Consider the following 27,996-nt stretch of genomic DNA (forward strand, 5'->3'; position numbering starts at 1 on the left):
CCACATGATTCAAGTATAATGCTTTTATTGAAAATAGTTACTATGTACTGTGCAGTAGCTGTTTCTTTACTTACAGTAGATCGCTGTACAAATTGTACAACAGACAAAAATGTCAGAAAAGACAGGGATGTTATGTAAAGCGCTTAAGCTCTAGCAAATTCTTTTGGTTTGGCTGTATCTCTATATGGTGCAAGGCAATAATGACAAGTTAGCTCCACAATTATCATATTATAGAACTGAAATAAGCATACAGTATAACATTGTAAATGTTCCTTGCCAGACATTTGTGTACTCCATGTACTACAGCGTGATGCATATAGATATCCTAGCACGAGATATGTGCTCGGTTTCCTAGATTTTTTTTGTCTAAAGCATCGTATGGCAAGAAAAACTTACACAAACGGATCAATAGGTCATTGTGAAAGAAGAAACATTTCTCACTTTTGCAAAATATCATACTCAGATCGGCTTAATGTTTTAGAATCTGCCTACAGTACGCAGCACTTTCCACAGTTACATTCAGCAAATTAACTCATACTTCAGTCTTTTTCATATAGAATATATAATTATGTGCACATACTGGAAAGAATAATTTAAATATTAAATACGTTAGTGAGAAACATTGGTTCAAGGGAATGCAGAGGGTGGCTTGAAAATTGAGTCATCGACTGTAGGACACAAAACTGATGTCTGCTACAGAAAGTGACGTAACGTGATTCTGGACTATGTCGGGAATCTCTCTAGTCCTCCCACTCCATTGGCAGAAGCCAAGGATGTGGATAACCCTGGCTGTGTGGTTTCCTGGGAACAGTAGCAGGGGAGAGACTACCATAATTTTTCATTGGCTCACTTTCCTTGATTCCTGTGTAAGCCTTCTTGGGCTTCATCAAGGCTTTTGTCAGAGAGTGATCCAACTCAGAGGCCTCGTCTGTTGGCCGTCCACGGAGGATATGTCTGATAGTGGGCAGGGCTAACTCTGACTTACAGTCCAGGTAGCTCTTGATGTTGAGCTGAGGGAAAACCGCATCTCTGAGTGTGTGAACCAGCAGGTTCTCAGTGTGGGACTGTTTGAGCTGATGGAAAACTCTCTGCTCCAGTGAGACGTAGCAGAGTGTGTGTTCAGCCAGCCCCAACTTTCCCACAGAGTGTTTGGTGTGGCTCTTCTTCAGCATCTGTTGTTTTGCCTTGGCCAGAGTCTCACTCTGCTGGTTCTTGAGGTCTTTCTTTTTGCCAGCATGGAGCTTCTCTGAGCCACTTGGTAGGAGCTGATAGAGCCCTTCATCAGCCAGGTCTGCCAAGTCGCCGACCAGCAGCTGCTGAACGACTTGCTTCCTCCTGAGTGGAGATGTGACTGTGAGAGTACCATGCAGTCCTCTGCCTGCATCGGACACAGATCCAATCACAGCTTGTTAAACCTCCCAATGCGTGGGATACTCAGTGAAACGACGTTGGGTCCTCGAGCCCAGCATGCAACAGCACAGCCTGAAGTGATGAGCTAAGTGCACAAGCCATCGCCCGCTAACTGATGCTCATGAAAGCCAACGACAGAGGATTTCACACATCTGCGTCAAAAAACATGTGCCATTAGAAAAGAATAGCTGTGAGAGGGAAGCTTGGGAATGAAGAAAACATGCACATTAGCACTGCACTCTATGGACCTAAATACCATGCAGTGTGGTAAACCAGGCGACCACATGAAATTAAGCCTTTAAAGACATTCTCAGTGTGTCAGAGGGACAGTTAATCTGCTGTGTCTTGAAAGATGACCTTCTTTCCAACAAGCTTGTCAAAGTCAATCAACTTTAAGGATAATGACATCAACATCTCATAATCAGAAAGACTTAATTGATCCCTGCTGAAACTGGGTAAACCACAAGCAGATGATATTGTACATGTACCAACCACAGTCCCCTTGACAGCCACGTGTTTTGCAGAAGAAGAAAAAATTGCCTGCATAGCACCAAAGAATGTATTTTATCCCTTTTTAAAGCAGTGGCTATATGATGAATGTGACCTTTGCACTCATGCTCATACATTGACGCCAGCTCGTTTTAAAGGCCATACTTACCCTCCTTAAATGATACCAGGACGACTCGACTGTCCACGTGCTGTGGTTTCCTGTAGTTGCCATTCAGTGGCACAGGGGCTGAGTCCTGGGCATGGGAGGAGTAGAGGGCTGTTGCCAGGGCCAGAAACTAGGAAGACACAACAGACAAAAGAAGCACAGAGGTTATTTTTTTTATCCACACCATTTAGGTTCAAACATAAGGTACTGACCAAATGAAAGTGTCTGGAAAATCGATTTAACATTAGTTTCTCTGTGGCTTTTTCTCATCCCAGTATCAAATCAGAACTGATGAAGCACCTGTTTGCGAGATATCGTCACATGATTTCTGAACACTGTCCACAGCACACTCGGATAGCACGGAGGAGTTGTCAGCGACCCGTCGTAGCGATAATACTCATCCAAACGTGCAGGCAGCAGCGCCCTGATGTTGAAACCGGGCACCTGCACTCTCTGATCTGTGGTTGAAATAAATGACATAAGTATTTTGTGACTGTTCAGCAACTATCCATGTCATAATAAAATCCGTAATGGCCTCAAGATGAGCTGAACCAAATCTCTTTATGTGTTAAATGCCTAAATCTGTGCTTGAACAGTAGGTTTTCAACAATTTTAGGTGGATGAGGTGTCACAACACTGCGGTTAAATTGCAAAAGACATTGATAAAGAAAGCATCACTGTAGCCTCACCTCTGTACTTAATCCCATTGATGAACTTTATAAACTGTTCAAACGCAGGATTGAACTCACCAACCTGTACAGAAACCATGCGGTTAGACGGTTCTGCCCCAGATGTTCACACACCACTGCCCCCAGAGTCCGCTATATGCCTCACCTCAATCAGGACACCCAGCACCGCCAGGCCGTCAGATTTGTCCACAGCCATGGACATGTTGGGGTACTTGTCTGAATTGAAGTGGACCACATGCATCTGTGAAGGAAATGAGAAATAGGTCAAGACCCTGTGGAACAGAAGAAGCAAAATAGCATGACGAATCGGTAAAAACCTTGACTAAGTTGAAAAATCTTTTTTAAAGTAGGCTGTTAAATCAGTCTCACTCACATTTAGAGTTCAGAAATATCAGAAAATAACAGTGTTTTGGGAAGTGCAATGTAAAATGAGATCCTTGAAGCTCCTGCAAGAATGAGATGTGTGAAACTTTATTGCTGCAATTTCTCTGTAGAAATAACAATAATGTGAAGCAACAGGTATTTGGTTAAAATACTACTAATAGCAAGTTAACCAACTGGGGGGGGATTACATGACATATGACCATAGTTATTAATGAATCGATCAACAAGACTCTTTAAACTGTTATTATTTAATGTTGTATTTTCCTACATTTTCTTTGTGTGAACCCCATACAGAATAGTTTCAGGGCATCACTTCTTTAGATATATTTTAAATGTCCTTGTTAGAAAAAGCTTGTGGTGTTCAGGGAGTGTGATATTTGCTCAAAAGTACACGAGGAACACTGCAGATGTACTACAGTGGGTGGTCTATTATGGCAAATAAGTAAATACCAGACTGTCAGTTTGGCTTGCTGATAATATTGTGTATTTGTTGCAACAGAAAGACATGTTGGTCACTCAAGCCAAATATGACATTTACAGTCGTTGTTCTGTCTTGGGAGTCAAGGTAGACATATTTTTGGGAAAAGTTCAACTTCCCGCCATTATATCCCTCAGCAACAACATGTCATTAAGTAACTGTGGTTGTCTAGTGTGGACAGACTTGAAAAGGTCCATGCTCTCGACGTGTCCACTCAGGTCAAACCACAGCACCTTACATGTGGCTCTGCTGCAGCTGGGGCTTGGTCACACGAGAGCACACAGGTTGTAACTATTACAGCTTCTACCCACTGTATTTCATTGTGAAGTACACTTTAGATGTTACAGTCACATCTTCTGCTTTACTTGAAACACACAATGAAAAAAGAGCAAACAAGTGTGTGATAGTGCCTCTAGGGCCTGACACATTAAATAGCACAAACGGCCACTCCTTTCCAGAGGCGGTTGAAAATCAAAATATATAGTCTGGTACTCTTATCCTCTTAAACCCTTCAAAAAAGTGACACTGAAATATTATACAGACTGAGTCTAACTGAAATTAGGTCTTTGAATTTTAATGTGTCAAAGTAAATGACAAAAACTGCTAGTTTGACTGGTAAAGGCATGATATATTTAGAACAAAGCTTAACACTTTCCGTACATGACATTTTAAAGACTCACAACATGTTTACTGGCAAAAACTTTAATTAGAATGTGTCTTTAATTAGAATGTGTTTTATATAATTGTGCTTTACAGTCAATCACACCACAAAGTGGAAGATGCACAATAAGCAATCTCCGAAATTGTCTGCAGGGTAGATTATAAACCGAATGTCGGCCCCTGTCAAGAGACTGGAAAATGCAGATGCAGAGCTTTTGAGAGTTCCCTAAGCTTAAGCAGTGTCTGTAAGTCTTGAAGTGAGTCAGTGGCTCTGGTTGCTCTGCCAGTCAAATGTCGCCCCTTTAAGTCATTAGGTATTAAATCATTTGTCTGGAGCCAGAGACGCTGTCGCCTGATGCTGCAGATAAGTGAGTGGACAACTAACCGTTCATTAACTTTTTACCAGTGGTTGAAGATACATCAACTAAAGTAATGCATTCAAATGTTGACTTATGTAATAGATTGTTAATACTATGCATGGACTTATAAACAGCATTTTATTGCTGTCAAGGTGGAGCTGTTTCTGGAGTTGTTTAATAGCTCTGTATATTCAGTAATCATGGACACACTGTATAAAATGTGATGATGAACTATGATGATGATAAACACAGTGTAGCAAAAGTACAGCATTTGCCTCAGAAATGTTGTGGGGTAGATGTAGAAGGGGAGAAAATAAAGAAAATACTCATATACTACCTTGAAAATAACTTAGGTGCAGTGCCAGTACAAAATTGTCTATTCCATTAAAGGGAGTAATAAGAAGTGCTGTTTGCTTTGTTTACCTCTGCTGCATACTGCTTACTGTTCACCGTGTGCTCGGAGCCGGCAGGTCGGCCGGGGGAGCCCCAGTGGAAGTGCAGTTGTGCTGCAGTGTAACGATGAGGCAGGCTGGAGATGTGCATCTCAGAGGGCAGGGAGATCTGCACTGTGGGTCACAAGACGTGAAACACCAGCACACATAGAGCAGAGGAGGGGTTACGCAAGTTAGAAGATCAACAAACATCTACTATAAATTGACACCTTTATCCTTTAATGTATTTTTAAACTGAGGACCACCATGGTCTGCTCTGTGCTGTCAAAGTGCCTTTGCATAAGCAATGTGGCAACGCTTAAGGTACTTAATGTTGGAGTGACGCAGGGTGCTCTCAACATGTTCGTCAGTGTATGACGAAGGTTTACAAGTGAAAAACCTTTGTCAGCTGATGATGCCACTCCGCTTGTGGTGTTGAGATCCATCAGGCACAAAGTGGCTGTTCAGTGGCTAACAGTTTACTTGCACAGACGTTATAGCAATGTAATCATCAGCAATAGTCGGCAGCAACAAAGGGCAGACATTACTTGTATGAGTGAGTTCATTTACATTGGCTGTCACTCAAATGACTCATAGGGCAATTTGCACATTGTGCTTAAAGTAAAATCATTGAATGAAATCAAACCCATTCTTTTTAGCTTCTCTCACTTTTCTCTGATTGAAACCGTTTCTCATCTTCAAACAGAATGAATCTTATTGATCTAAAAAAAAAAAGGGTTAAGGGGCATGGTAATGTTCTGATCTATGTATTTATCATTGACATTAAACGTGTGTTACAAATACATATCAAACTAAAAGGTGCATCAGACACAGTAGCTGCAGAACAGATGACTAATGTCTGCTCATGTTCTTCCAGACTAAACATGGAGCTCTTTCTTTGGGTAAAAGGACAGTTAAGATAATAAGAGAGTGATTATGGAAAATTGCTAAGGCAAATGTAGGAAGAAGATCCTCCTATCATTTTCTTTATGTTGACCCAGAAATTAGGCCTCTACAGCAAGAACAGACTCCTCCACGTTTAGGTGGGGATGTCTCTAATGGATACGATGACGTTTGATGGAGACCTAGACCCCGAGCCAAACACAACATAATGCTGTCACATATCCGCTTAGTGGGATACACGGTTTTGTTACCTGAGACGAACTGAGGTCAAAGTGCACATTACATTTTAAGTACTGTACATTATTAAATGTTTTGTGAATAACGCCGATGACGATGTACACTCACCTGAATGTCCATTATTTCCAAGAGTGAGCTGCTCATTGGGTGAAAGGTGGTAGCTCTGCACCTCAATCGGACGCAAAGATGGGTCGAACCTTAGCAGCTCTGACTTGATGTCTATTGGAGACTGGAAAGTTCCACCACAATATGGATAATTCTTGGGCCAGTGGTGCTCTCCTTCTGGCCCTGCAACAGCATCAATGTAAATCTTAATCAATAAAACATGCTGGATTCACGACTGCTACTTGATGTAGCCCAAATGTGATATTCACAATTAAATATACTGTATAGTACAAAAAGTTAGTTTAATAGCATTTCTTATAGAATGCAAAACTGTTCAATTCGAAAGGGCAAGTGAGCAAATGCACATGCAACAGTGTGGTAGGAGATGGTTTCAAAGAGGGCAGAGGCCTGTCCTGGCCTACTAATTTTTTTTTTTTTATCTGTAATCAAAGTGAAGTATTATTATGTATGTACAAGACAGCATGGGAGAGGCCCGGTCCGTGGCTTCGCTCTTGGCCCTTTTTCTAAAGCAGTGTGAGTGAGAACCAGGCTGTTGTTTGTGGGGAGAGCCAATGAGAACGCTGTCTCTCTCCAAATAAGAGGTTTCTAAAAGGACAGGACAGTGAAAATGGCCACATTTGCAAATCAAGACATGCAGTTTACAAAGTGACCTCAGCTGCATGAGGGTGTCTCTCAAAGGCGTGTCTGCAAAGGCATTGAGGCACAATGAGCCTTGAAATAATGGAAGAGAGGAGAGAGAGTATCATGAATGTACCAGAGCTCTCATCACTTCTGCATATTTACCACTTAATTCATTGACTGTCCAGAATCATTCTAAAAATCCACCATTCACCACATGCCAGCAGACCGTGGGTAAATATGAATGATGGAGCATGAAGCCTGCCCCCAGTCCCCAGTTGGACTGACAGAACAAGACATGCCAAAGGGCATGAAGTGGAGCTGTGAAATCCCTGAATTCTTGTTTGAAGCCAAACTCATGGTTCAATCAAGGCAAACACCCCCTACAATAAGAAGGAAAGATACTCGTATGGCTATAATTGCTCAGTGTCCACTTCATTTACTGTTTTAATTAGACCTGGGCTGCCCTTTTAATAATGGCCTTCAGTGGCCCCTTGCCAGGCCTTCGTAGAATTCACATGACTGTGGGCCATTTCAAAAGAAGTGGGGCGTTTCTATGTAAAAGGAATGTCAAATGACAAAGGCTTTCTGCAAAAACCATTGAACATAACATCAGGGTTAGAGTAGGGTGAGAAAACTACAACAATCATCAACATCCCTCATGGGAAGGGTCACTGTTTGTCCTTTGCCAGAGGGTGGAGTGTTAAGGTGAATATGAATCAATATGACTCGGCGGTGCCCTCGTCATCGGAAACTGCTACCAGCCCTCAAGACTACTGACTCTGACAGGGCCTCTCAAGGGTTTGACTGTAAGTGAGGATGAACTCCACCACGCCGCACTTGGGAGGCCAGAGGGCTTTTTCATTCATACATTCATATTATTATTATATCAACTTTTTTCCCCGTTGGTCATCACAAACCTTTCCAGTGTAAGATATCATTAAGGTTTACGACTATATGATTGTGGTGTTTCTTACTTACATTACAGGGTGAATCACTAAGGCATTTTGCCACATTGCTATGGTTTTCCACACATATATTAGAAATTATCCTAATTTGACATTGTTTGTTTAGGTGATGTTCCAATTTTATAAAATTTCCACAGGTAGGGGATAAACAACTGTTTATCTATAAAAGGCCATTTGTTTGCTTTAATGCTCAGCCACTGCTATAATAAAAACAGGGATGGACCAGCCTTTTTCAGAGATCTGAATTACGCAGGAGAAATTTCCTCTGACTGTAATTATTTGACCATAAATCACTGTGTCTCGGTGTGAAAGAATCTATGCATCATAAAGTTGTTTCAAAAAGAAGATAGTAAGTTTGAGCAATGTTGAACCAATGTGCTGCACCTGCCCACTTATCGGTTTTAACATTCTGTCCCTGAACGCAACAGACTTTTGAGTAGCAGTGGCACAATGACAAGAGGTCACGCTCTGAGCACAGTTTATGTAAGGGATAGACAGTCATAGTTCAAGAAGTCCCTGCGTCAAGACTTGAGGCATGAGACAAGGGCAGTCAGCCACTTGTGAAATGTTGTAATTGCAGAGTCTGTAATTACAGTACTTCTACAATTACATGAAGTGACACGAGGGTTGTCAGCATTGGTTGTCTTCGGAGGCTCAAGAGGAGCCACAGTATCTTTTTTTCCGACCCTTTCTATGTCAAAGCACAGCATTTGATGCTGCGATCTCTTCTGTCTTCTCGTTTGGCATTGTCGGCTCACGGCACTGCTGTTGGGCCCAGATCTCTGACTCAGTTATTGCCCAAAAAAGATTTGGACAAAAACAGTCAATTAGTTAATTCTGATTCAAGGGTAGAAAAACCACTGCGAGTGACTATATATAGGCTACAAGTGAACGTGGACTGGGATTAAAAATGCACCAAAGGGGAAATTTCGATGTAAAAATGATGTATGTATATCTACCCTGATATGTTTTACAACATACAAACAAACAAACACACAAGAAAAAAGAGAAATTGGGGGAAAATTATGAGACTTACCACTGTATGTCCATTTGGCACCTGAAACAGGCAGAAAAGAAATCACCTGCATATTTAACATATAATAGAATAATCAGCCGTGCAACAATACAACAGGGTTATTTTGTAAATGCATTTATGTGAAACCCTGTTCTGTTTACACTGTATATATTCTACTTATTCTTTTTTTCGGTTTTAATATTTCCTTCTGTTTATATTGCATGCTTGTTTAATTATGTATTACTTTTTTCTCCTTTTTTTGCTGTAATTTGTTAGATTTCTCCAGTGTGGGACTAATAAAGGATTATCTTATTTTATCATAAAACAAAATGACAGTAAACACTTTAATCAACCAGCATTTCATTCCTCTGAGAGTAAATGGTCAGGTGGATGGAGACACCTGCTCAACACACACACACACACACACACACATCTGAAAGTGCATAACAAGTTTTCGACAGGCTACTTCACCAGCCATCGGATATCTTACCATGCAGCCCAGCTAGGAGAGTCAGCTGGAGTAAAAGGATGGACGTGAAGCTCGGACGGTTCATCTTGATCCCCTCAGTCTGATGTCAACCCGGAGCAGGAGCAGGAGCAGGAGCTTGGAGCACGAGAGCTTTTATACCCATGTCGTCAGCATCGTTGTAGCTCGCACTGACGTCAGAGCCACAACAAACGAAACAAAATACCCCCCCCAAAAAAAAAAAAAAAAAATAACCAGCCTCCAGCCTTCATCTGGTCACCGGAGAGTGACAGCTCGACCGCATCGGAGCCCAGTCACTCATTTCGCCTCGGGTTCCGTCTGCCGACGGATGGAGAGAGCGGGAGTTGCTGAGCGGCACGCGCGCACGTGCGCCGGGGTCGAGCGGCACACTTTGCGACGCGCCGGATTGTTCCAGTGTCGGCGGGAAAAGTCAGAGGAGCGATGCTGACAGGTGAGGTGTGAGGGCTCCACGGGCAGGCGAGTTCAGACTGCTGCCGTGCATGGTCCCTTTTCACGACGTGCGGCCCCGTCTGAACACCATGGCGCCACAAACCCAACAAACGGAGAAACGTCTGACATTTAGATTCCTCCCTCTGTGTCAACCTTTCTCAAAGGTGGAAAGATGTTTTGATTATTTTGCCCGGAACCTTTCGCTTAAATTAGTGCACAGGTGTCAGTTTATAAAACCATTTAAAACACACTGTCACATATGGGACCCCCTGGTCCTGGTGATGTTAGGTGTGAACAGGTACCCTGTCAAAGTCTACTCCCGTTAAAAAGGGTTTCCCTCCCAAATTACGTTGAACATTGTCAGGTTGTGGTGAGACTTGTTAGAGATGACTTGCTTCGGTGTAGGGTACGTCTTTGAAAACAGCTGGTTGGGGTGAGGTTTAAGGGGAAACATATGGATGGGGAAACAGGCACAACACCAGGCTCAATCTTCACACAACCTGGGCAATGATCTTTTTAAAAACCAATCTCGTCTCCTAATTTTATCTGTACAAACCAGTGACAAACTATGACGTATGTGCTAAAAATGACCAAATTGACCGTTTCCTTCCTACCTGGGCCCTTCATTTGCTTTACCAACCCATGGTTAATGAGTTTGTAAGGGTCAGGGTGACATTGCAGAGAATCAGCACAATTACTTCACAGAATATAAGCAAATCCAATGAACTACATAAACTTGACGGACTTACCAGTTCTACCGCAGACCTCTAGCTATGCTGCTTTTCTATCCATCCATCCATCCTTCAAATTATCCAAAGTTGCTCTAGACTGTGTCAGCAATGCTTGTTAAAGGGTTTACGCTTGTTGGAGTCAACTGAACAACTTTCACGACCATTGTTAAAACAGCCTGGAGCACTCCTGAGCACTGCCTGGGTTCCACCACAACTTGGTTAGCACTGAAGAAGCCTTCTGGACGAGAGGTGAAACGTCTTCAAGAAACTACAACCAAGTCCCGTTTGCTCCGGATTCATTGCCTTTGGATAACTAGGACCTGGATGAATGAGAAGCTCCACCGATATAATTCCTAATTCTTCATAATAATAATAAAAATAAATTTCATTTATAGAGCACTTTTTTCTCATGACATCTGTTCTTTATTTTCACTTTATTTTCACTCATGAAGATCACATATTAAAGAGCAAAGTCTTTCTCTGTGAGTATTTTAGCCCAAATGACAACCATAAAAAGGAATGGGTAACTTCCTGAGGTAATTCTGCGACAGGGGGATTTGAACGCACCACAAATGCTCTGAAGTCCAGCACGCTGCATTTGCAGTCATTTTGGTTTGGATGGATAAAGTCATAACATGCTCCATAATTTTTTTTTAAAAACCTTGCAACTCTTCTACTACAAACTCACATATCTTTCAGTCTACCTGTGTATGCTGTGGCAGTTTAGCAGGTGTTTACCTGGAGCCTTTGTGTTCCCTGAATTAGGCTTAGGAAACTGAGCAGTCAGAGGCAATGAATATATTGATAAACCACACATTTGACACTCATAAAGAGCATATGGAGCTTGTTGTATCACGCCCTCATGTAAGAAACTGCAACCCTATTCTACAATAAGGTTAAGAAAAAGAGGAAGAGGACTATCACATACGTTAACATTTGTTTCGATTGAAGGTGTCACCGTTGGGCAAATGACTGTCCAAAGGTCAGCAATAACAACCCACTCCCACTGTAGTTTACAACCGTTACACACTCCAGGAGAGACGGGACAAAGACGAGCAGCAAGATGAAGCACCTTTTGCTTTTGGGGATGGCTGTTGCTATAATCCACGTCAGCCAGACAAGCACTCCAGGTAAATCAAACGACTCTCTTCTAAAATGACTCTTTGTTTTAAACCTTAACCAAATATCAGTTTATAGACCCTATGATTACTTTTCAAGAGAGGCCAGACTATCAGCACATAGGGCCTGGATATAAGTGCTGCTTTTTGAAACATAATTGGATAAAAAATTGCGGTTGACATATTTTGTCTATCATAGATTCAGTTATATGTTGTGTTTTAGTCTCACTGAAACTGATTCAAGGAAATAAAGCTTCACCTTCCCCCCTATCAGTGCAACATGGCGGGTTACATTTTCGCTTAGATCTTTCAGTTTTTCTGTCACGTGGACCTTGTGTAGATTGCATCTTTCAGCAGGATATGATTGTACTGTACCTTTTTTACTGACTTCATGTTCACGTTGTAACCTGCAACTGAAGCCAACAATGATTGTCTTCAGCTGTGACCAAACAAAAGAAAAGATGGTCTTTACTCTCCTGGAAATATTATTTACACACGGTTAACGAATGGACTAAGTTGACTGGACAATTCCCCCCTCTGTAATTCCAAACTTTCAAACACTGAGATTATTTCTGTCGGAGCCGACTGTTATAAGCATGATGAGGTAGACAATGCCATCATGCAACTTCTTTTCACTGCACAACAGTGTAAATTATTGGGACGGTCCACATTTTAAGCATCCAGTTAGTTAAGTTTTCCCTCTAAAATCAAATGCATTCTGGGCAAAGGAACCATTTGACACCACTTCCCTTCTGTGAAATGTATAAAGAGAGGGAGGACTGAAAATATAATGACTCTCTTTATTGCTGTCATAAAAAGAGGGAGTGGGTCTGTGGTCATGAGGTTAGTTAGGCATTAGTTATGTCAAACAGTGGTATCGGTTGAGGATTTCTACTGAAGCATTTATCATACAGTAACTGTACAATGGTCTCCTCACCAGCTTGTAATTGGCCAACAGTACTTCTCACCCACATATTGTTCAGTCATTGCTTGTAAAACAAATCACTTTGTCCAAAAGAAACTTCTCTAACTCACAGTTTACTTTTCTCATCCAACAGGTTTTTGTCAGTTGCCCCCAAGTGCAGGCAATGGACTGGAGTTCATCGTAGCGTTCTATTATAATCACACCAAAGATCAGTGCAATCCTTTCATGTACAATGGGGAAGGTGGAAACAGCAACCGCTTTGTAAATGAGAGAGAGTGTATAAGAAACTGTTCTGCCAACGCAGAGAATATCTACCCCACGGACGGTAAGACGATTTCATTCACGTGATTAATTTATACTGTAGATACACGAGTCTTATGTAATCATTTGTTTTGTTTAACCACTAATACTCAATTTGAATATGCAAAATGTCTAATGTAACTTCAAAGGCTGCCTAAAAGTAGATGATCCCAGAGTAAAAAAAAATAAAAATGAATTCCCTCTTCTGGAGGACTTTGGAACATGAACTGGCTAATACGTTTTATTGCCTAAAGGACCATGATAGGAAAAGCTACATGATCATCAAGCCTCCTCAATTGCAACTGAGAGGGGGGGTGCTTGAGGAGGATCATTTAATAATAAGGTTTTCAAAATCAGTGATCCTGTGATCAGTACCAATGACAATTTGTGTGTTGATTAAATGGACCCAAATAATCTAATTTCATCACACCTGTATTTCTTCTGAAACTGTAGGACAAATTGAGTATTAGCAGGGCACCACCAAGTGGTGAAAGAGTGGGTCTACGTTTGAGCATGATTGAATACACCTGAGGCTTTTTGCAAGCCTCCTTAATAAAGTTTTATTGATATAAAACTCTGATGGTTTGATAGTTGAATATAATCAGTCACACATGTTTTTTGTATTTCAGAAACTGCAGCCACTGCTATGAATTCTACTAATGACGATGAATGATGATGATGATAATGTAGATGTTTGTTTGTTTTTTATCTTCACAGAATCTCTAGCTTGCCACTTTAAAAAGGCCATAGGTCAATGTAGGGGTCAGCTTTTGAGATACTATTATGATTCTGTTCATGACAAATGCAAAAAGTTCATCTGGTCGGGTTGTATTGGAAATGGAAACCGATTTTTCGATCAAGGCAGCTGCAACTCTACATGTGCTGGCATCCATGGTGAGTGCAAATCATCTCTCTCTTGTGTAAAGAGCTGCTGATAAAATATCTATATGTCAATGCATATTTTAGTATGAAAGACTCATAACACTGCTCCTATCAAAAACACACATAGCACATTTGATCATGTTTTTAAACACGCTGATGTTAATTGTCTTGGTTCTAAGATGATGGCGATGATCCGGAGGAGGATGAGCCAGACACTCCTATTGGTGAGTAGACATGATTGTGTAATATTTCAACATATTGAAAAGTTTTTGTTTGCTTGGAATAATTTCTTATTTTATATCGTACATGTAAGCGGAAAAAAGATCCCTGTTTGCTTCAGACCAAACTGTTCTTTATACAATAATTCAGGTTCAATCTGGTTACAATTATCTGCATACAAATGTTGTGAAATAGTTTATTTTTCATTTAGTGTCTAATCTATGACTTTCCATCTGTTACACTGTTGTCCTCTTTAATAGCAATCATCTGTGGAGTTTTGCTTGGTGTCATTATTGCCGCTTTCATCATACCTGTGGTCGTCTTGACTGTTAGATCAAAGTAAGACCGCTTTTTATTTCTCTAGTTTTACATAAAGAATGGTGACAAACATCAACTAAAAATGTATATCATCACATGCAGTTAATGACTACTCCCTGGTAATTATCTTTCATATTTTTGTTCTTCTTTAGGAAAATGAGCTCCAAGAAGAATGAACCAGGGAAAAGTAAAGAACCCAGGTCTGATTCACCTCTTCAGCCGCAGGCAATTGAAATGGCATAGAAAATCATCTATATCATTGAAAGCCACATGTGGAGTTTTTACCAGCTTGGTTTGGTCTTATGACTCTAATAGTCTTGATGCCAAACATAACAACTTTTAGATTTCCGTGTTTGTTTTTTTTACTGACATATGCAATAGCCATTAGAGTTTTGTGAAATGTTCTATTCACTATGCTTTAATTCAGAAATACAAAACACATCTGTTTATTAAAAGGTGGATCAAAAAGAAAATTGAGGTAAAACTATTTGGCAACCAATTAATCAATCAGCAGTCATTTTTTATATCTGATTAATCTCTGAACTATTTTTTTCTGCTTTACATTTTTAAGAATTTCCTGCTTGTCTTTCTCTTATGTGATGGGAATATTAATATACTTAGTTTTACACTGTTTGGTGGTCAGCACAAGCAATTTGGGATCCATTTCTGACATTTTGTAGAACAAATGATTAATCCAGAAAATAGTCTATTAATGAAAATAATTGTCAAATGCAACCATTAAAGAACACAGCCATTGCTCATACAATGATTTGTAAAAACTTCCAGATGAAAGTCAGTGTTTTAGACAAACATTCATCATTTCAAGTTCTGATATTCATCCTCCTGTGTACTTATAACTGAAACGTTTTTAACTGCGTGATCTCACATTCATTTCAGTGTTCCCAAAATATAACTACATCATCATCTGGTTCAACCATCTACTCAATGCACATGTCAATTCAAAACCCAACACATATATTTAGAGCAGTTTTTGTCCATCTTTTTTATACAGAGTTGCTGACTGCACACTCTATGTTATAAAGTTTTCTTGCTCAGCATTTGTAAATCTTAAGATTTAGGCTGCAACGATTTCAACATAAAAGTTTTACATAAAAAACAAACATTTTCTCACATTTAACTTTTAATATATGGCTATAAGATCATTAAACTGTCATGCTCATGCTTTTAATTTGGTGTAAATGAGTCACAAAATTGCAGGATATGATGCAGGCTTTAAAATGTACAATGGAGTTCAGAGAGTGGTGTAAATATTTTGATTATTATTGCGTTTTAGTTCTAAAATTGGTCTTGAACAGTGTTGTTTTACAAAACACATGGCTTTCCAAGGTGCTACTCTTTGATTCTAGGATTTCCTCCATAAAATTTCAATTATATTTTGCTACTTGTTTTGTTTTACTCCGTTTATAAAAACAGGTACAGGTGCATATCTGTTGCAAAGCAAGCGGAGAGGTTTTTTTTAGTAATACTTGCCATGTGTAAGACCTTTGACTGAAACTAAGTGTAATCCCTCCTATTAAATGTTTTACACTCTAAAAGTCATTTGTGTAGACTGTTAATGGAACATGTATTTCAACATTGTCCCTAATTTATAATTTTGTGTAAACCCGGATTGTAACAAACTATGTTCATTTAAAAAAGGTTTCGGACAACAATATTCAGTGTAAGCACATGTTGCAGTGAGATTATTTGCAGATTAAAATAACGACGGCAGTAGTATGACATGTGCCAGTCAGTTAGTCTGGTATTGTCTTGAATGTTTAGGTTCAAGCATTAACATTGAGTCACCACCTTGTGTTGTTAATTACAGGTAAAACTCAACGTATCGATTGCTAAAGTTGATCAATTTAATTAAAATGTAGTTTAGTGACTTTATTTGATGGATTTATTTCTAAAACATGTATTGGACATCAACAGTTCTTCACGGCTTTATGCAGATGAATTTTAAACAGTGGAAAAGCATTACAGTTCCTTACATAAGTAAGTGCCAATACTACAATCTAAATATTATATAGCAAGTGAAAGTACTGCAGAATCAAGATACATAAGTATCGGCGAAATGTATTGAAAATATCAGAAATAAACAGGCAGAAAACTGGCCCTTGTGAGTGGTGCACTATAATAAATTACATTACACTGATTGTGTAAGCAGACAGTTTTAACTTCTTTATGGGCAATTAGATAGGCCTGGTTTACATTTAGGCTGTCAAACATATATTTTTTTAAGTGCCATATTTACCTATGAAATGTAGTATAGATGTTTAAAGCAGACATCAAAAAATTAAGGGCAAAAAAAGTACCCACCACCACTGAAATAAAGTGTTATATCAAGTAAATGTGTGTTTAATTACTTAATATTTATATGATATTTATGGTAAAAAATGATTTCAAAGTTTTGAAACAGGTAAGATCATGTTTTTTTCACCGATGGTCCGAAACGAGGAAGCGTATCAACAACGGTACGCATGCGTGGTACCGAGTGCCTGCCGAATATATTGTATATATAGTGTATATAGTATGACACTGTATATAGTGTCACAATGTGGCTGGATTTGTTCGAATATCAGAGGTCCCTCCAAATGACAGTAGGTATAAATGCAATAGACAAATACGTCGAGCCCTAATATGACTCACGGGCGAAAGCGAAGCAGGAAGTAATCCACTGTCACACTCACGCAGAAGCGTTTTTCATCTTTGGTTTTGTGTTTTGGCGAACCGCCCAGCCGGCAGACGCTACGTCACTTCCTGGAGTTATTTCCATTTGTTTGTGACAAACGCCAGCAGGTATCTCGTAACCCGTTTACACCAACGACACCGGTTCATTTCACTGCGTGTCCGAGTGAGGTCCTCTGCCACCATGCGGGACATCTCGTAGCTAAAGGACGCGGGGGCGTTAGCAGAAGGCAGCGAAACGTGCGTCCGCGACCAGAAGTACTGGCTCCGCTAACGCTAGCTTAGCTAGTTTGTGTTAATTGGCGACCCATTGTCAGCTGCCTGGCCCCCGCGGTGTCGGACCCCGTCCGCCGCCTCCCGTGAACCGATGGAGTGCCCCCACCTGAGCTCGAGCGTGAGCGGCGCCGTCGACTCCCTCGGGTTCCCCCACGGATCTCCGTCCTCCTGGTGTTGCAGCGGTGAGTGGAGTGTTTGTGACACTTTTCATTTCACTTTAACAACCGACGTCGATGTAGACACAGAGAAACAAACGACCCTCGCTACCGACGCGACCACACGGTCTTCAGCTCGACGGGCGGTGGAGCCGCGGGGAGGCACAGCAGCTCTCACAAGGGCAATTCACCAGATACTGTGTCAGGGACACGCGAGGAGGAGAAGAACGGCCCGATGACCACCCGCGGCGGTTCACCGAGTCTCTGAACTTCGTCTTTCCCCTCCAGTTTGCAGGTCGAATAAGAGTCCGTGGGTTTGCCTCACCTGCACGACGGTCCACTGTGGAAGGTGAGTTGGCGCCCTTGGTTTGTTAGAGCTTCGAGTGGCACACACACACACACACACACACACACACCACTAGGTCACGTATGCATGGATCACGTAAGAGCTGCAGTACATCAATTAACATGTGTTATCTACAGAGGTGCATCCGTGGTCACTGAGGTGGTCAAATAGAAATGAGCCTCAACAGCAAAATGATTGTCCCAGATCTGGAATTGTATCAGGAAAGGCCACAACTTCTGCTTATTGTGAATTCTGATTTGATTTCTAGTCACAGAGCTAATCGTCGATCATTTTCATTTCCCCTGAAGGTTGATTAACAAGGCCTACCACATGTTATAGGTGCATTCCGTTCACTGCACACTTAAAAGTTCCAAAATTGGAACTCTGTGTTCTAAGACAGTTGAAAAAAATTGCACATCTCCTCGCCTAGTTGTGTAACAGGGTAAGGAAACTTTGAACACACTGTTGTGTAGATAAATCTTTTATTAAAAAAGCAAAGGACATCAGTGAAGACAAATATAACTAATTATTGATTTTTTTTATCTGTTGGTACAAATCCTACAAATAAACAATTTCCACTGTTTGGACAAGGGATTGAAGATTGAACTTGGGGACATTTGAACAACCTTATTATCCCGCAGACAGATAACATTTTTATTCAGATGGTTTGAAGAGTCTTGAGTCGAAACTATCGGGAAGTGTTCTTAAACAGCCCTCTGGGTTTCCTGTCTATTGGACAAGCAAATGCTTACCTGCGTGACTCAAATGTAATCATGATACATTGGAGGCACAAACGGGTTATGACGTGGAAGTTGAGAAGCAAACAAGGTCGTTCTGGAGGGCACAGTTAGGCCATTGTGTGTTGATGGTTGCGTTCTAACATACTTTTCAATCTAGATATGTCAATGGACATGCAAAGAAGCACTTTGAAGAGAGTCAAGTCCTTGGCAACAGTCAAAGGAAGAGCGAGAAACAGGAGAAGGAGAAATCCCATCACTCTCTCTGCATGGACTGCAGCAACTTCAGTGTGTTTTGGTGAGTGTCCCTCATGACCAACCTATCTATGATTACAATCTGTGACTCACTGTGCAAAAGTACAGTCATTAAAACGTTTAACAGTCAAAGGATTGTGATTCCATGTTAACGGGAACCAAATGTTGTTTTTTTACGACCTTCTTTAATCTGTTAAAGCTTGATCAGTTACTTTGCAAGTGATCCAAGATTCTTCTGGTTACATGCCACAAATAATTATTTTAATTTCAAACAAAACAGTGATCCAAATTTTGATAAGCATTTGATGACAATCACTCCTGCCACCTGTGGTTCAGGGCTACGTCCTACCACAGTGAAACACATATGTATTATTGACTACTGTGTTTCTTATGTAAGATTGTGACGGTTTCAAATCTCAGTAAGTTTATTCTGTTTTCAAATGTGTATGTTTCTTGTCTAATGTGGGTTTTATAGTTACAGATGTGATGAATTTGTTGTCAATGACACCAAACTTGGGCAGGTTCAGAAGGTGAGGGAGCATCTTCAGAGTTTAGAAAAGTAAGTATTAATCTCTGGTGTTGTTTATTGTCCTGTTATACTCTATCCTCAAATTATGAAAAATGAAATGGAGCATTAGTTTGGATAGTTTGACAGTGTTTCACACAAAAAAAGATAGATTAACTTTAATCATGTTTCACGAGATGCAAAAAAAAATTCAAGGCAAAAAAAAAATCAGTGTCCAGGTAAAACATTTTTTGTCTCTTGCAGCTCGGCACTGATGGGTGACAGGCAGAGGAAAAGAAAACTTCAGGAAAGTCCAACTGTAGACAGCAAACTGTTAAAAGATAATGTAAGTGCCTGAATTTAAGAATTGTTTTATTTTATATATTTTTTGTTTTATTTAGTATATTTGTAGTATATATTGTAGCATACATAGAATTGTTTTGTATATTTGTAGTATATATTGTGGATTTTACATTGTCTGGCAGTCAGTGGACAGCAGAGGAAGAATTTCATTGTACAGGGAACATGTTTCCTTACTGTGCATATGACAATAAACTTGAATTGAAAGTATTATTATTAATTTCATTTGTAAGAAGAGGCAACGTTGTAGCCAATCCACAACAGTGTTGAATCATAGTTTAAAGCTTCCCTAATGTGTGTATACATATTAATGTATGCCACTTGTCTCTATCAGGATGGGGCAGCTTTAGGTGCTACAGGCCTGCGGAACTTGGGCAACACATGCTTCATGAACGCCATTCTGCAGTCCCTCAGGTAAAGCTCTGCACTAGTATGAGGTGCGTTCGTGGTAAACATGCTTTGCAGCGTGGTTCAGTAGCTCTGCCCCTGTAGACCATAAGGCCCCTGTGACCCGTCACCTCTTATTAATACAGTCTGGGGCACAGTCAGGGGGATTACACAAGCTGCTTGGAAACGAGACACAGTTGAAGGCCAGATTTTCCACCCAACACACATTCCCCCTATTTCCAAAAAGATTATTCTGAAAAAAAGAAGAAAAAAAACTAATATTACTGCTGACCATTTGTCAAAGCATGCCCTAGTTTAAAAAGAAAATCTAGCTTCCTACTTTCCTGGCTTTGGTTTCTTTTTATAATGTGTTCAAAATCAGAATTTTGCCTGCCCTCTTAGAGTCAATAAATAATCAAAATCATCATTGTAGTGTCACTACGTCATTGCATATATACAAATGCAATGTAAAAGCATTGGCAGGCTATATCTTTTTTTTTTTTAAATCAAGTTTTTACTTAAGATATTTTTTTAGAAATAAACAGAACAAATAACATAACAACTTGACGTGTCTGCAGTTATGGTGCAAAAGCTGCTATGATATCATTCACCTGAGTTAAGATAATAGCCATATATACTTTACCTAAATCTAAGACTGTTTGCTCTGCTCATAAAATTTGTTCCTGCCTGTTTTTCTAATTTTTATTAATATTGCAAAGCACAAGTGTGAAACATATTTCCACTAAACTTGTGTTTGTCTTTAAACAGCAACATTGAGCAGTTCAGCTGTTTCTTCAAGGAATTGCCTGCAGTAGCTCTACGCAGCGGTAAGACAGCAGGAAGAAGGATGTACCACACCCGCAGCCAAGGGGACAACACTGTGTAAGGTCCTCTTCTGAAGGCGGGAGGATTTTGGCACTGAGTGCATTGATCTGAAATTAATTTCAGCAAGTATAAAAATTGACAGAATTGTCAGAAAAGTGAGTGATAATGGAGACAACCCCTCAGAAATCTGTTCTTATTAGGCTCCTAATAACAGTAAGACTCACAGTGTACATATGTAATGTTGCATAAATAGTGTTGTACAATGACCTGAATTTTTTTTTTTAAATCACTATGCTGTATTTCATTCTGACACAAATTGTATTACATGGTAAATCTTTTTCACTGCTAAGGTTTTCATGACATTGGATTAACTTTAGGATTTGATTGCACCAGGTCCTGAAACGTGGTAACGGTCTCCCTATGTTGAACAGGTCTTTAGTGGAGGAGTTCAGGAAAACACTTTGCTCCCTGTGGCAAGGCAGCCAGACCGCCTTCAGTCCAGACTCCTTATTTTATGCCATATGGAAAATCATGCCGAGTTTCAGGTATGTCAACAGGGGTTTTTCCCAGAATTAAACTCTGAATAATGAGCAGTAACCTGTTTCCGTTTAAGTCCTGCATAATCTTTGTGAGTTATTTCAGTAGTATGATTTAAAGCTGTGTTTGTGTGTCCAGGGGCTATCAGCAGCAGGACGCCCATGAGTTTATGCGTTACCTGCTTGACCACCTCCACAGAGAGCTCCAGTACAGTCGCAACGGAGCATTGCTCCCGCCCTCGCCTCAGGATGGGGTCAGACTCTCCGCAGCAGAGGACAAATGCTGCATGCAAGTTCATCTAACAATACAATTATTCTGTTTCACCTGGTTGTCTGTGTTTTGTTCTGAATTTGTAATTGATATTGGTGTGTAGTTGCCGTGCCATTCAGCCATCCATGACTTGGCTTTCAAAGGTGTCTGTTCTTTGTTGTTCGATGTGCCGTTTTACATTGCCATACTGTTTTTTAATATTCTAATTGAACTTTTTACATGAGTAAATTTTCACAAATTGCAGATGAGTACCATTTACTCGTCGGTAAACATTGATTGGTCCACAGAATATGAGGGGTTCTATACACATCCCTGTGCTTATGCATTGATTGAATATACGCACATTAATGGATTACAGCGGCTTTATGTTTGCCTTTTTGAATCCTTACAGAAATGGGACTGCCAGCGTTGTCACATCAATTTTTGGTGGACTACTTCAGAATGAAGTCAACTGCCTGATATGTGGGACAGAGTCTCGGAAGTTTGATCCATTTCTTGGTAAGATGACTTTTGTTTATTGAATAACAATGTACAGCAAGTTAGTTGAATAGAGGCGCAGTATTTTTCACCTTTCAGTAAATTTGTGATTTGTGAAGCCATTACCACTGCAAAACCTCTCACCATTAGTGTTACTCCTTGTCACAAAGAGAATGAAAGAATGTGTAATGTGAATGTAACAGTTTAAAAAAAAAATTATCCGATGATGAATGATATCGGAACATTTTTTCTTTTTTTTTTTGCTCACAGATCTGTCTTTAGACATTCCCAACCAGTTCAGACAAAAGAGAAGTAAGGACCAGGAGCCCGGGCCAATATGCACATTACGTGGTAATTTCCCTCTGTCAAAGGCAATGACTCATTAGACATGTTTGGTTTTTTTCATGTTTAACATTCTTTTTGTTAACTCCTGAGATTAATAGCTGAGTTTAATTTTTTTCAGATTGCTTGCGTAGCTTCACTGACCTGGAAGAACTTGATGAAACAGAACTGTACTATTGCCATAAGTGTAAAAAGCGACAGAAATCCACTAAGAAGTTCTGGATTCAAAAGCTGCCAAAGGTGTGAGACAGAAATTCTCAATCAATAAATAACAGTTGGCTAATTTCACTGAATAGTGCGTGAGAGTTAAGTAGTTGGGAGGAAGTGTTGGTGTAACTGGAGGTTTTATTTTCAATTTTAGGTTTTGTGTCTGCACCTGAAAAGGTTCCACTGGACGGCCTTCTTGAGAAACAAGGTCGATACCTATGTGGAGTTTCCACTGACGGGCCTGGACATGAGGGGTTACCTACTTGAGGTGAGCACAAAACAGGAGACAATATAGTTTTTAAACTGTTATATCTCTACCAAGGGATTTCAAAGAATAGCAGACATTCTGTGACAACTTTTAAAAGTGAGTGTGTGCAATTTGGTGTGGCTTGAATGAATTTAAGGGGACTGTTGGGCGTTGGCGGATGTTTACGCTCTACTAAGGGACATTCTATTTATTCCTTTTTTTCAAACCTCAGTTGCACTTGTAGGGACGATCAAAATAGGACAACGACCGAGTGTACTTGTTGTCAAATTTAATCTTTATGTAATCAAGGTGGTATGGTCACATAAAAAAGGAGCCACTTGTCATACTCTGGAACATCATTAGCAAGACGCTAGTCAGCTGACTTTGGTGTAACCTGAAATATGACTTGGAGCTGTAATGACTGCTTTGTAAGTTTGGCACAAACAGAGCAGCTGCAGATAGCATGAAGAAGAGAAGAGAACAGATATTATAGAAGGTTTGCATGTATACAAAAATTACAATAGTGCCTTTGCCAAACTGGTGATTTAGTCAAACTGAATTTCCCCTTTTCACAATCAGCTGATGATGGATTCTGACACACTCATGGGGAGAATGATTTTCTTACATTTATATTGTGTACACACTATTGTACCAAAGACATATATATATTTAACTGTAGCTATTGGTTCTAGTAGCTCCAGGGGGAGTTATTGTCAAGCAATTCTGTTAAACAGCCTCATCAATGGGTGCAAAGCAAAAACTAGAATTTCCCTTCATTACAGACCTTCTTTTTATCATTATCATCCTTGAAGTGTAATCGAGAGTGACCAGCAACAGTTGTGAATTCTCATCGTGCTCCCATGTTTGCAGCCAGAGAACTCTTCACCGGGGAGTTGCCTGTACGACCTTGTGGCTGTCGTCGTGCATCATGGTTCTGGGTGAGTAGAAGTTTCAGAAATTTTTCAGGCTAGAAAAGGGCTGTGTTTACCCAAGAACTAGCTCTGACTACCGCAGTAGTCTGTCAGTCCCCCCATCACTTGGTGTCACAAAGCCACTAAATGCTAAAAGGTATCAAACTGAGAGTTTTTGAAAAAGCGTTTAGATGTGCCAAGAAAAGAAACGTCAAAATGTTTTTTTTAAAAGTTATACAAGCATATCTACTCTTCCACCCTCATTAATAATCTATGAATGTGAAAACAGTCGTCTAGAGTGAAACTGTGCTCGTACATCTTTCTGCACACTGAAGGTTAAACATCACAGTGAAGAAACAATAATAAAAAACTGTCAGGTTTATGTTATGCTATTTTTAGTCTCTGTAATTATCTTGAACATAAGATGTGTGTCACTAAATGCTGAAATGCATGAGGCTGAGAGTCCTTAAAAAATGCCATGGTGTGCTGTTGATCAAAGTGCTGCTGTTTTACCCTTTGGCCTCTGGGTGGCGATGTTGCTTTGCTGCTGTGTCCCCCTCACTTCAGCAGCAGGAAATGATATGTCTTGTATGACACCAGAGAGCAGCAGCTGATGGATGTGACTGTTCACAGGGTCGGATCAGGTCATTACACAGCATATGGCAGCCACAAGGACCGCTGGTACCACTTCAACGACAGCACAGTGACTCTGACCAATGAGGAGGCGGTGAGGAAGGCCAAGGCCTACATCCTCTTCTACGTGGCCTCAGACAAGAACACCACCAACAGCACGGCCACAGACAAACCTGCTGCGGACAACACAGCCCCAGACAGCGTTTCCTCAGAGGCAGTTGCTCAGGACGAGGTCGTGGCAGACACAGTCGCTGCAGACAAAGACATGGCTGCACTGGATGAAGCTGACACAGTCTCTGTGGGGGCCGTGACAGAGAGCGAAGCCTGTGACGAGGAGGATGGCCCAGCAATACACGTGGTTGCACAATGATTCTGTTAGATTCCTCTGCCTTAGATCAGCTCCTCACTCCGTTTTGACTTCACCTCAGCCACATCTCCCACAGTGCTTGATTATAATAGTTCATTTCTGTATGTTTAATGTATGTGCAACAATCTTTCTTCTTTCATGACCTGCATGACAGCATCATGTATAATTTGCTGCTTGATTTTTGTTTAAAATGACTTTTTTTATTTTCCTTGATGTTGTATTCCTCAACTGAGGCAGACTTACTCCATATGTAATAGATTACAAAGTTGATCGTTGATGTGATGAAGTATAAAGCTTTAGCCTTGGAAAACCTCAGTTGGTCCAATGTTTATCCTAGACTGATGAGATTTATTGTGTTGAGACACTGTCATTGTGAAAATATTTGGAGTGTCTATTGTTTTTAAAGTTTCTAACTTTACATGTTCCACCTCTGAAGAACCTCACAACTTTTTATTTTTTATTTTTTTTTAGACAGAAGAGGTTTTTTAAATTTAAAAATCGAATACTTTTATTGAATGACAAGCGTTCATTAGGTTTCTAGACTTTTTTTAACCCCTTGACAAGAACCAGATGTGAAAGAAATGATCATTGTCAAATTGTTATGTTTGTATTGATGCTGGAGTATCTTTTAAATACACAGGCCTCAGTGAAATTCACAACATGTAACGGGCCAAGTGAACATGACAAAATACAAAAGAGAATCTTATTTTCAAATGTTGACGGTTTTTTTTTTTGTCTTTTCTGAGCTCGACTCAGCGAGCCAGGTAATCCATCACCACTACCAGACGGCCCACTGACCGCTACACAGGCAGATAAGGTTATTTATCACGACCATTGCTCACTTTTAAACTGCTTAAATCGTTTGAAGCAAATCTTTTTTTAGTAATCCTTTACTTGGCAGAAGCTCCTATTATTGAATCAATAAGAAGAATCAAGTCAAGGAAACACACCACCATAAATGAAAAATGTCAGATTTTAGATCCAGATTAAGTTTATTCCATTTTCTTTGAATTTAGCTCTAGGATAAAGAATTATGAACTCTAGTTAATAGTTATTGATTCTTCAGCAGCTGTTACACTATTGATTTGTGTTCAGAGACGTAAGTTTGCTAACTAAGGGGCAGACAATTAAAGGAAACTTGACACAGTCTACAGAATATTCAGCAATAGATAAGCTAGATGTGTTGGTAATTTCATGAGCAGAAATAATAAACGTGATGGTTTTTGCTTTTCAAATATGAGGTGTTGCTATTGCTTGTCTGGCATTTTAGTAAACTGATGTCTTAGTAGAGTTATTTGAAGACCTCACATTTGACTCGAGAATTTTTTTTTTTTTTTACTATTTTCGGTGATAATTAGACCAAGTGATTTATTGATAATGAATAGATAGACATACTTTATTGTTCCCAAACTGGGAAAAAATGAAAATATTCAGTAGTCGCATCCATCAAGACCAGCAGAACTAAATGAAAATACACTGTTGCTGGATGCTGATTTTTTTTAAATAAAAGTTTTGGTTCTTTGACAAATTTTAATAGCTAAGACATGAAATGGATCACGTAGAAAACATTTTTGTCTACATTTATTGCAGTGTTTAGACATGCGACATACGTATGATGTCATTTGATGTTGTCAGATGGACTCATGAATGTACATCAGGTTAATAACTGTCCCAACACCCGTGTAATGGTTTGTAATGGAAAATGGCCTTTGATGTGGTCAAGTATGAACGTAGAGGAGGGAGAGATTTGTTTTTCAGCATGCCTTTTTTTTTTTCCGCTCCCTTCCCTCTAGCGAGCATCTCCACCCACACTCATACTCGTCCACACACACTCATGAGAGCTCCCCTCAGGACACGTGCCAGCCAGTCAGCCTTCTCGCTGAGGCAGGAACAAGTGCTGCTGTATATGCTGAAGAACAGCTGCTCTTCCTCACCTGCTCACTGGTGGCTGTGGGATCGCTGCTGCGTCCTCATTAATGACACAAGTGGCCTAATTTTATTTTTTTTTGCTTCTTTTTCTTTCTTTTTTTCTCTTGGAATATTCAATGAGCTCACATTGTATTTATTCAGATCAGAGGTCTGGTTAAGGACATCATGAACATGTGAGTCACAGTACAAACTGTGATCAGCCTCCCATCAGTGCCATTTTCCCACTGTCCTGCATTTTTTTTTAGATTGGTGATAACAAGTGGAACAGGACACAACTGGTAATGTTGCGTAGAGTGATGGCATAATGGTATTTTGCCATTTGCTAATGTCTCTTCTCTAATTGAGCAATTTTCAGACACACTGCGTCATAGTTCATTCTGCGTTTTGCTCTCATGTTCAAGATAACCACAGATCCTATCATAACATAAACCAGACAGGTTTTGTTTTATTGTTTCTTTACTTTGATATTTAACCTTCAGTGTGCAGAAGAAGTGTGGGCACAGTTTGACACTAAATGACTGTTTTCACATTCTTAGATTCTCAAAAAGGGTCACAAAGCGGATGTAATATTCTAACTTAAAAAAATCAAACAAATGTTTTTAATAATTTTTAATATAATAAACGGAGGTTCTGAGGTTATAAAATGGGACATTAAAAGTTGTTTTGCTGGGCCTTTATGTAATCCAGTACAACAGTTGTCTAGCATAATAAATACCACCTTTGTTAAACTAAATTTGTCATGAAATGTCATCATTTCTTAATACTGTACACAAATGCTTATTCAGCCCAGTAATTTGTTCATAATGACACTAGTTTACTGCACTGAATTGTGTTATTGCTCAACCTGAGGTGTCTTTGAAATGTATTGTAGAATTCAAATGGTGCATAACTCAAATACTTTGCACAACAAGTGTCTTCAAAAGTTCTTAAAATCAAATTTACCCCCACCCCCCATTTAAAAAAATTATAAATGTAAAAACAGCCTTGTAGTGTCAAACTGTAGGAATACTGCAGGTTAATAGAAAACTTAATATATAAAACATTTTTGAGAGAGTTAAAAACTACAGCTGCACATTGTAACAAGAGAAGTATTCACTGCTGCAGCAGGGCTGTTGCAGTCGTGTGCATTGTGGAGGTGTTGGTCGTTTTTCGTGTGTTTGAGATGTAGTTCAGGGC

The 27,996-nt window shown here is 39.9% G+C and overlaps 3 protein-coding genes across 3 annotated transcripts; 2 read left to right on the forward strand and 1 right to left on the reverse strand.

Moving 5' to 3' along the window:
* Positions 1 to 8: 8 nt before the first annotated feature.
* On the reverse strand, positions 9 to 14,511 carry ca12 (carbonic anhydrase XII). Its single transcript, XM_035641653.2, has 9 exons — positions 9,424 to 14,511; positions 8,955 to 8,975; positions 6,315 to 6,494; positions 5,059 to 5,201; positions 2,900 to 2,995; positions 2,755 to 2,818; positions 2,366 to 2,523; positions 2,069 to 2,195; positions 9 to 1,378 (listed from the first exon to the last, which is right to left on the reverse strand). The coding sequence occupies exons 1-9, from the start codon at positions 9,485 to 9,487 to the stop codon at positions 741 to 743; spliced, it is 1,491 nt and encodes a 496-aa protein (XP_035497546.1). The 5' UTR covers positions 9,488 to 14,511; the 3' UTR covers positions 9 to 740.
* si:dkeyp-73b11.8 (BPTI/Kunitz domain-containing protein) lies at positions 11,579 to 15,919 on the forward strand. Its single transcript, XM_035641656.2, has 6 exons — positions 11,579 to 11,731; positions 12,778 to 12,969; positions 13,662 to 13,838; positions 14,006 to 14,050; positions 14,306 to 14,384; positions 14,516 to 15,919. The coding sequence occupies exons 1-6, from the start codon at positions 11,665 to 11,667 to the stop codon at positions 14,604 to 14,606; spliced, it is 651 nt and encodes a 216-aa protein (XP_035497549.2). The 5' UTR covers positions 11,579 to 11,664; the 3' UTR covers positions 14,607 to 15,919.
* A 1,179-nt stretch (positions 15,920 to 17,098) lies between these two features.
* usp3 (ubiquitin specific peptidase 3) lies at positions 17,099 to 25,605 on the forward strand. Its single transcript, XM_035641652.2, has 15 exons — positions 17,099 to 17,512; positions 17,774 to 17,834; positions 18,729 to 18,866; positions 19,299 to 19,382; positions 19,593 to 19,674; positions 20,023 to 20,102; positions 20,844 to 20,957; positions 21,332 to 21,445; positions 21,576 to 21,725; positions 22,099 to 22,205; positions 22,455 to 22,535; positions 22,648 to 22,766; positions 22,888 to 23,001; positions 23,851 to 23,918; positions 24,525 to 25,605. The coding sequence occupies exons 1-15, from the start codon at positions 17,422 to 17,424 to the stop codon at positions 24,892 to 24,894; spliced, it is 1,773 nt and encodes a 590-aa protein (XP_035497545.1). The 5' UTR covers positions 17,099 to 17,421; the 3' UTR covers positions 24,895 to 25,605.
* The last annotated feature ends 2,391 nt before the right edge of the window (positions 25,606 to 27,996 follow it).

This window comes from Scophthalmus maximus, chromosome 7, assembly GCF_022379125.1.
Source record: "Scophthalmus maximus strain ysfricsl-2021 chromosome 7, ASM2237912v1, whole genome shotgun sequence".
In the NCBI taxonomy this organism is placed as follows: domain Eukaryota; kingdom Metazoa; phylum Chordata; class Actinopteri; order Pleuronectiformes; family Scophthalmidae; genus Scophthalmus; species Scophthalmus maximus.

Excerpts from the sequence above, each read along its gene's own strand:
- ca12 (XM_035641653.2), bottom strand. The coding sequence starts at position 9,487 with ATGAACCGTCCGAGCTTCACGTCCATCCTTTTACTCCAGCTGACTCTC. Across the intron at positions 8,976-9,423 it reads TCTCCTAGCTGGGCTGCATG|GTGCCAAATGGACATACAGT; the intron begins GTAAGATATCCG and ends TGCCTGTTTCAG. Across the intron at positions 2,996-5,058 it reads GTAAGCAGTATGCAGCAGAG|ATGCATGTGGTCCACTTCAA; the intron begins GTAAACAAAGCA and ends TTTCCTTCACAG.
- si:dkeyp-73b11.8 (XM_035641656.2), top strand. The coding sequence starts at position 11,665 with ATGAAGCACCTTTTGCTTTTGGGGATGGCTGTTGCTATAATCCACGTC. Across the intron at positions 14,051-14,305 it reads TGAGCCAGACACTCCTATTG|CAATCATCTGTGGAGTTTTG; the intron begins GTGAGTAGACAT and ends CCTCTTTAATAG. Across the intron at positions 14,385-14,515 it reads GTCTTGACTGTTAGATCAAA|GAAAATGAGCTCCAAGAAGA; the intron begins GTAAGACCGCTT and ends GTTCTTCTTTAG.
- usp3 (XM_035641652.2), top strand. The coding sequence starts at position 17,422 with ATGGAGTGCCCCCACCTGAGCTCGAGCGTGAGCGGCGCCGTCGACTCC. Across the intron at positions 20,103-20,843 it reads GCCATTCTGCAGTCCCTCAG|CAACATTGAGCAGTTCAGCT; the intron begins GTAAAGCTCTGC and ends GTCTTTAAACAG. Across the intron at positions 23,919-24,524 it reads GTCGTGCATCATGGTTCTGG|GGTCGGATCAGGTCATTACA; the intron begins GTGAGTAGAAGT and ends GACTGTTCACAG.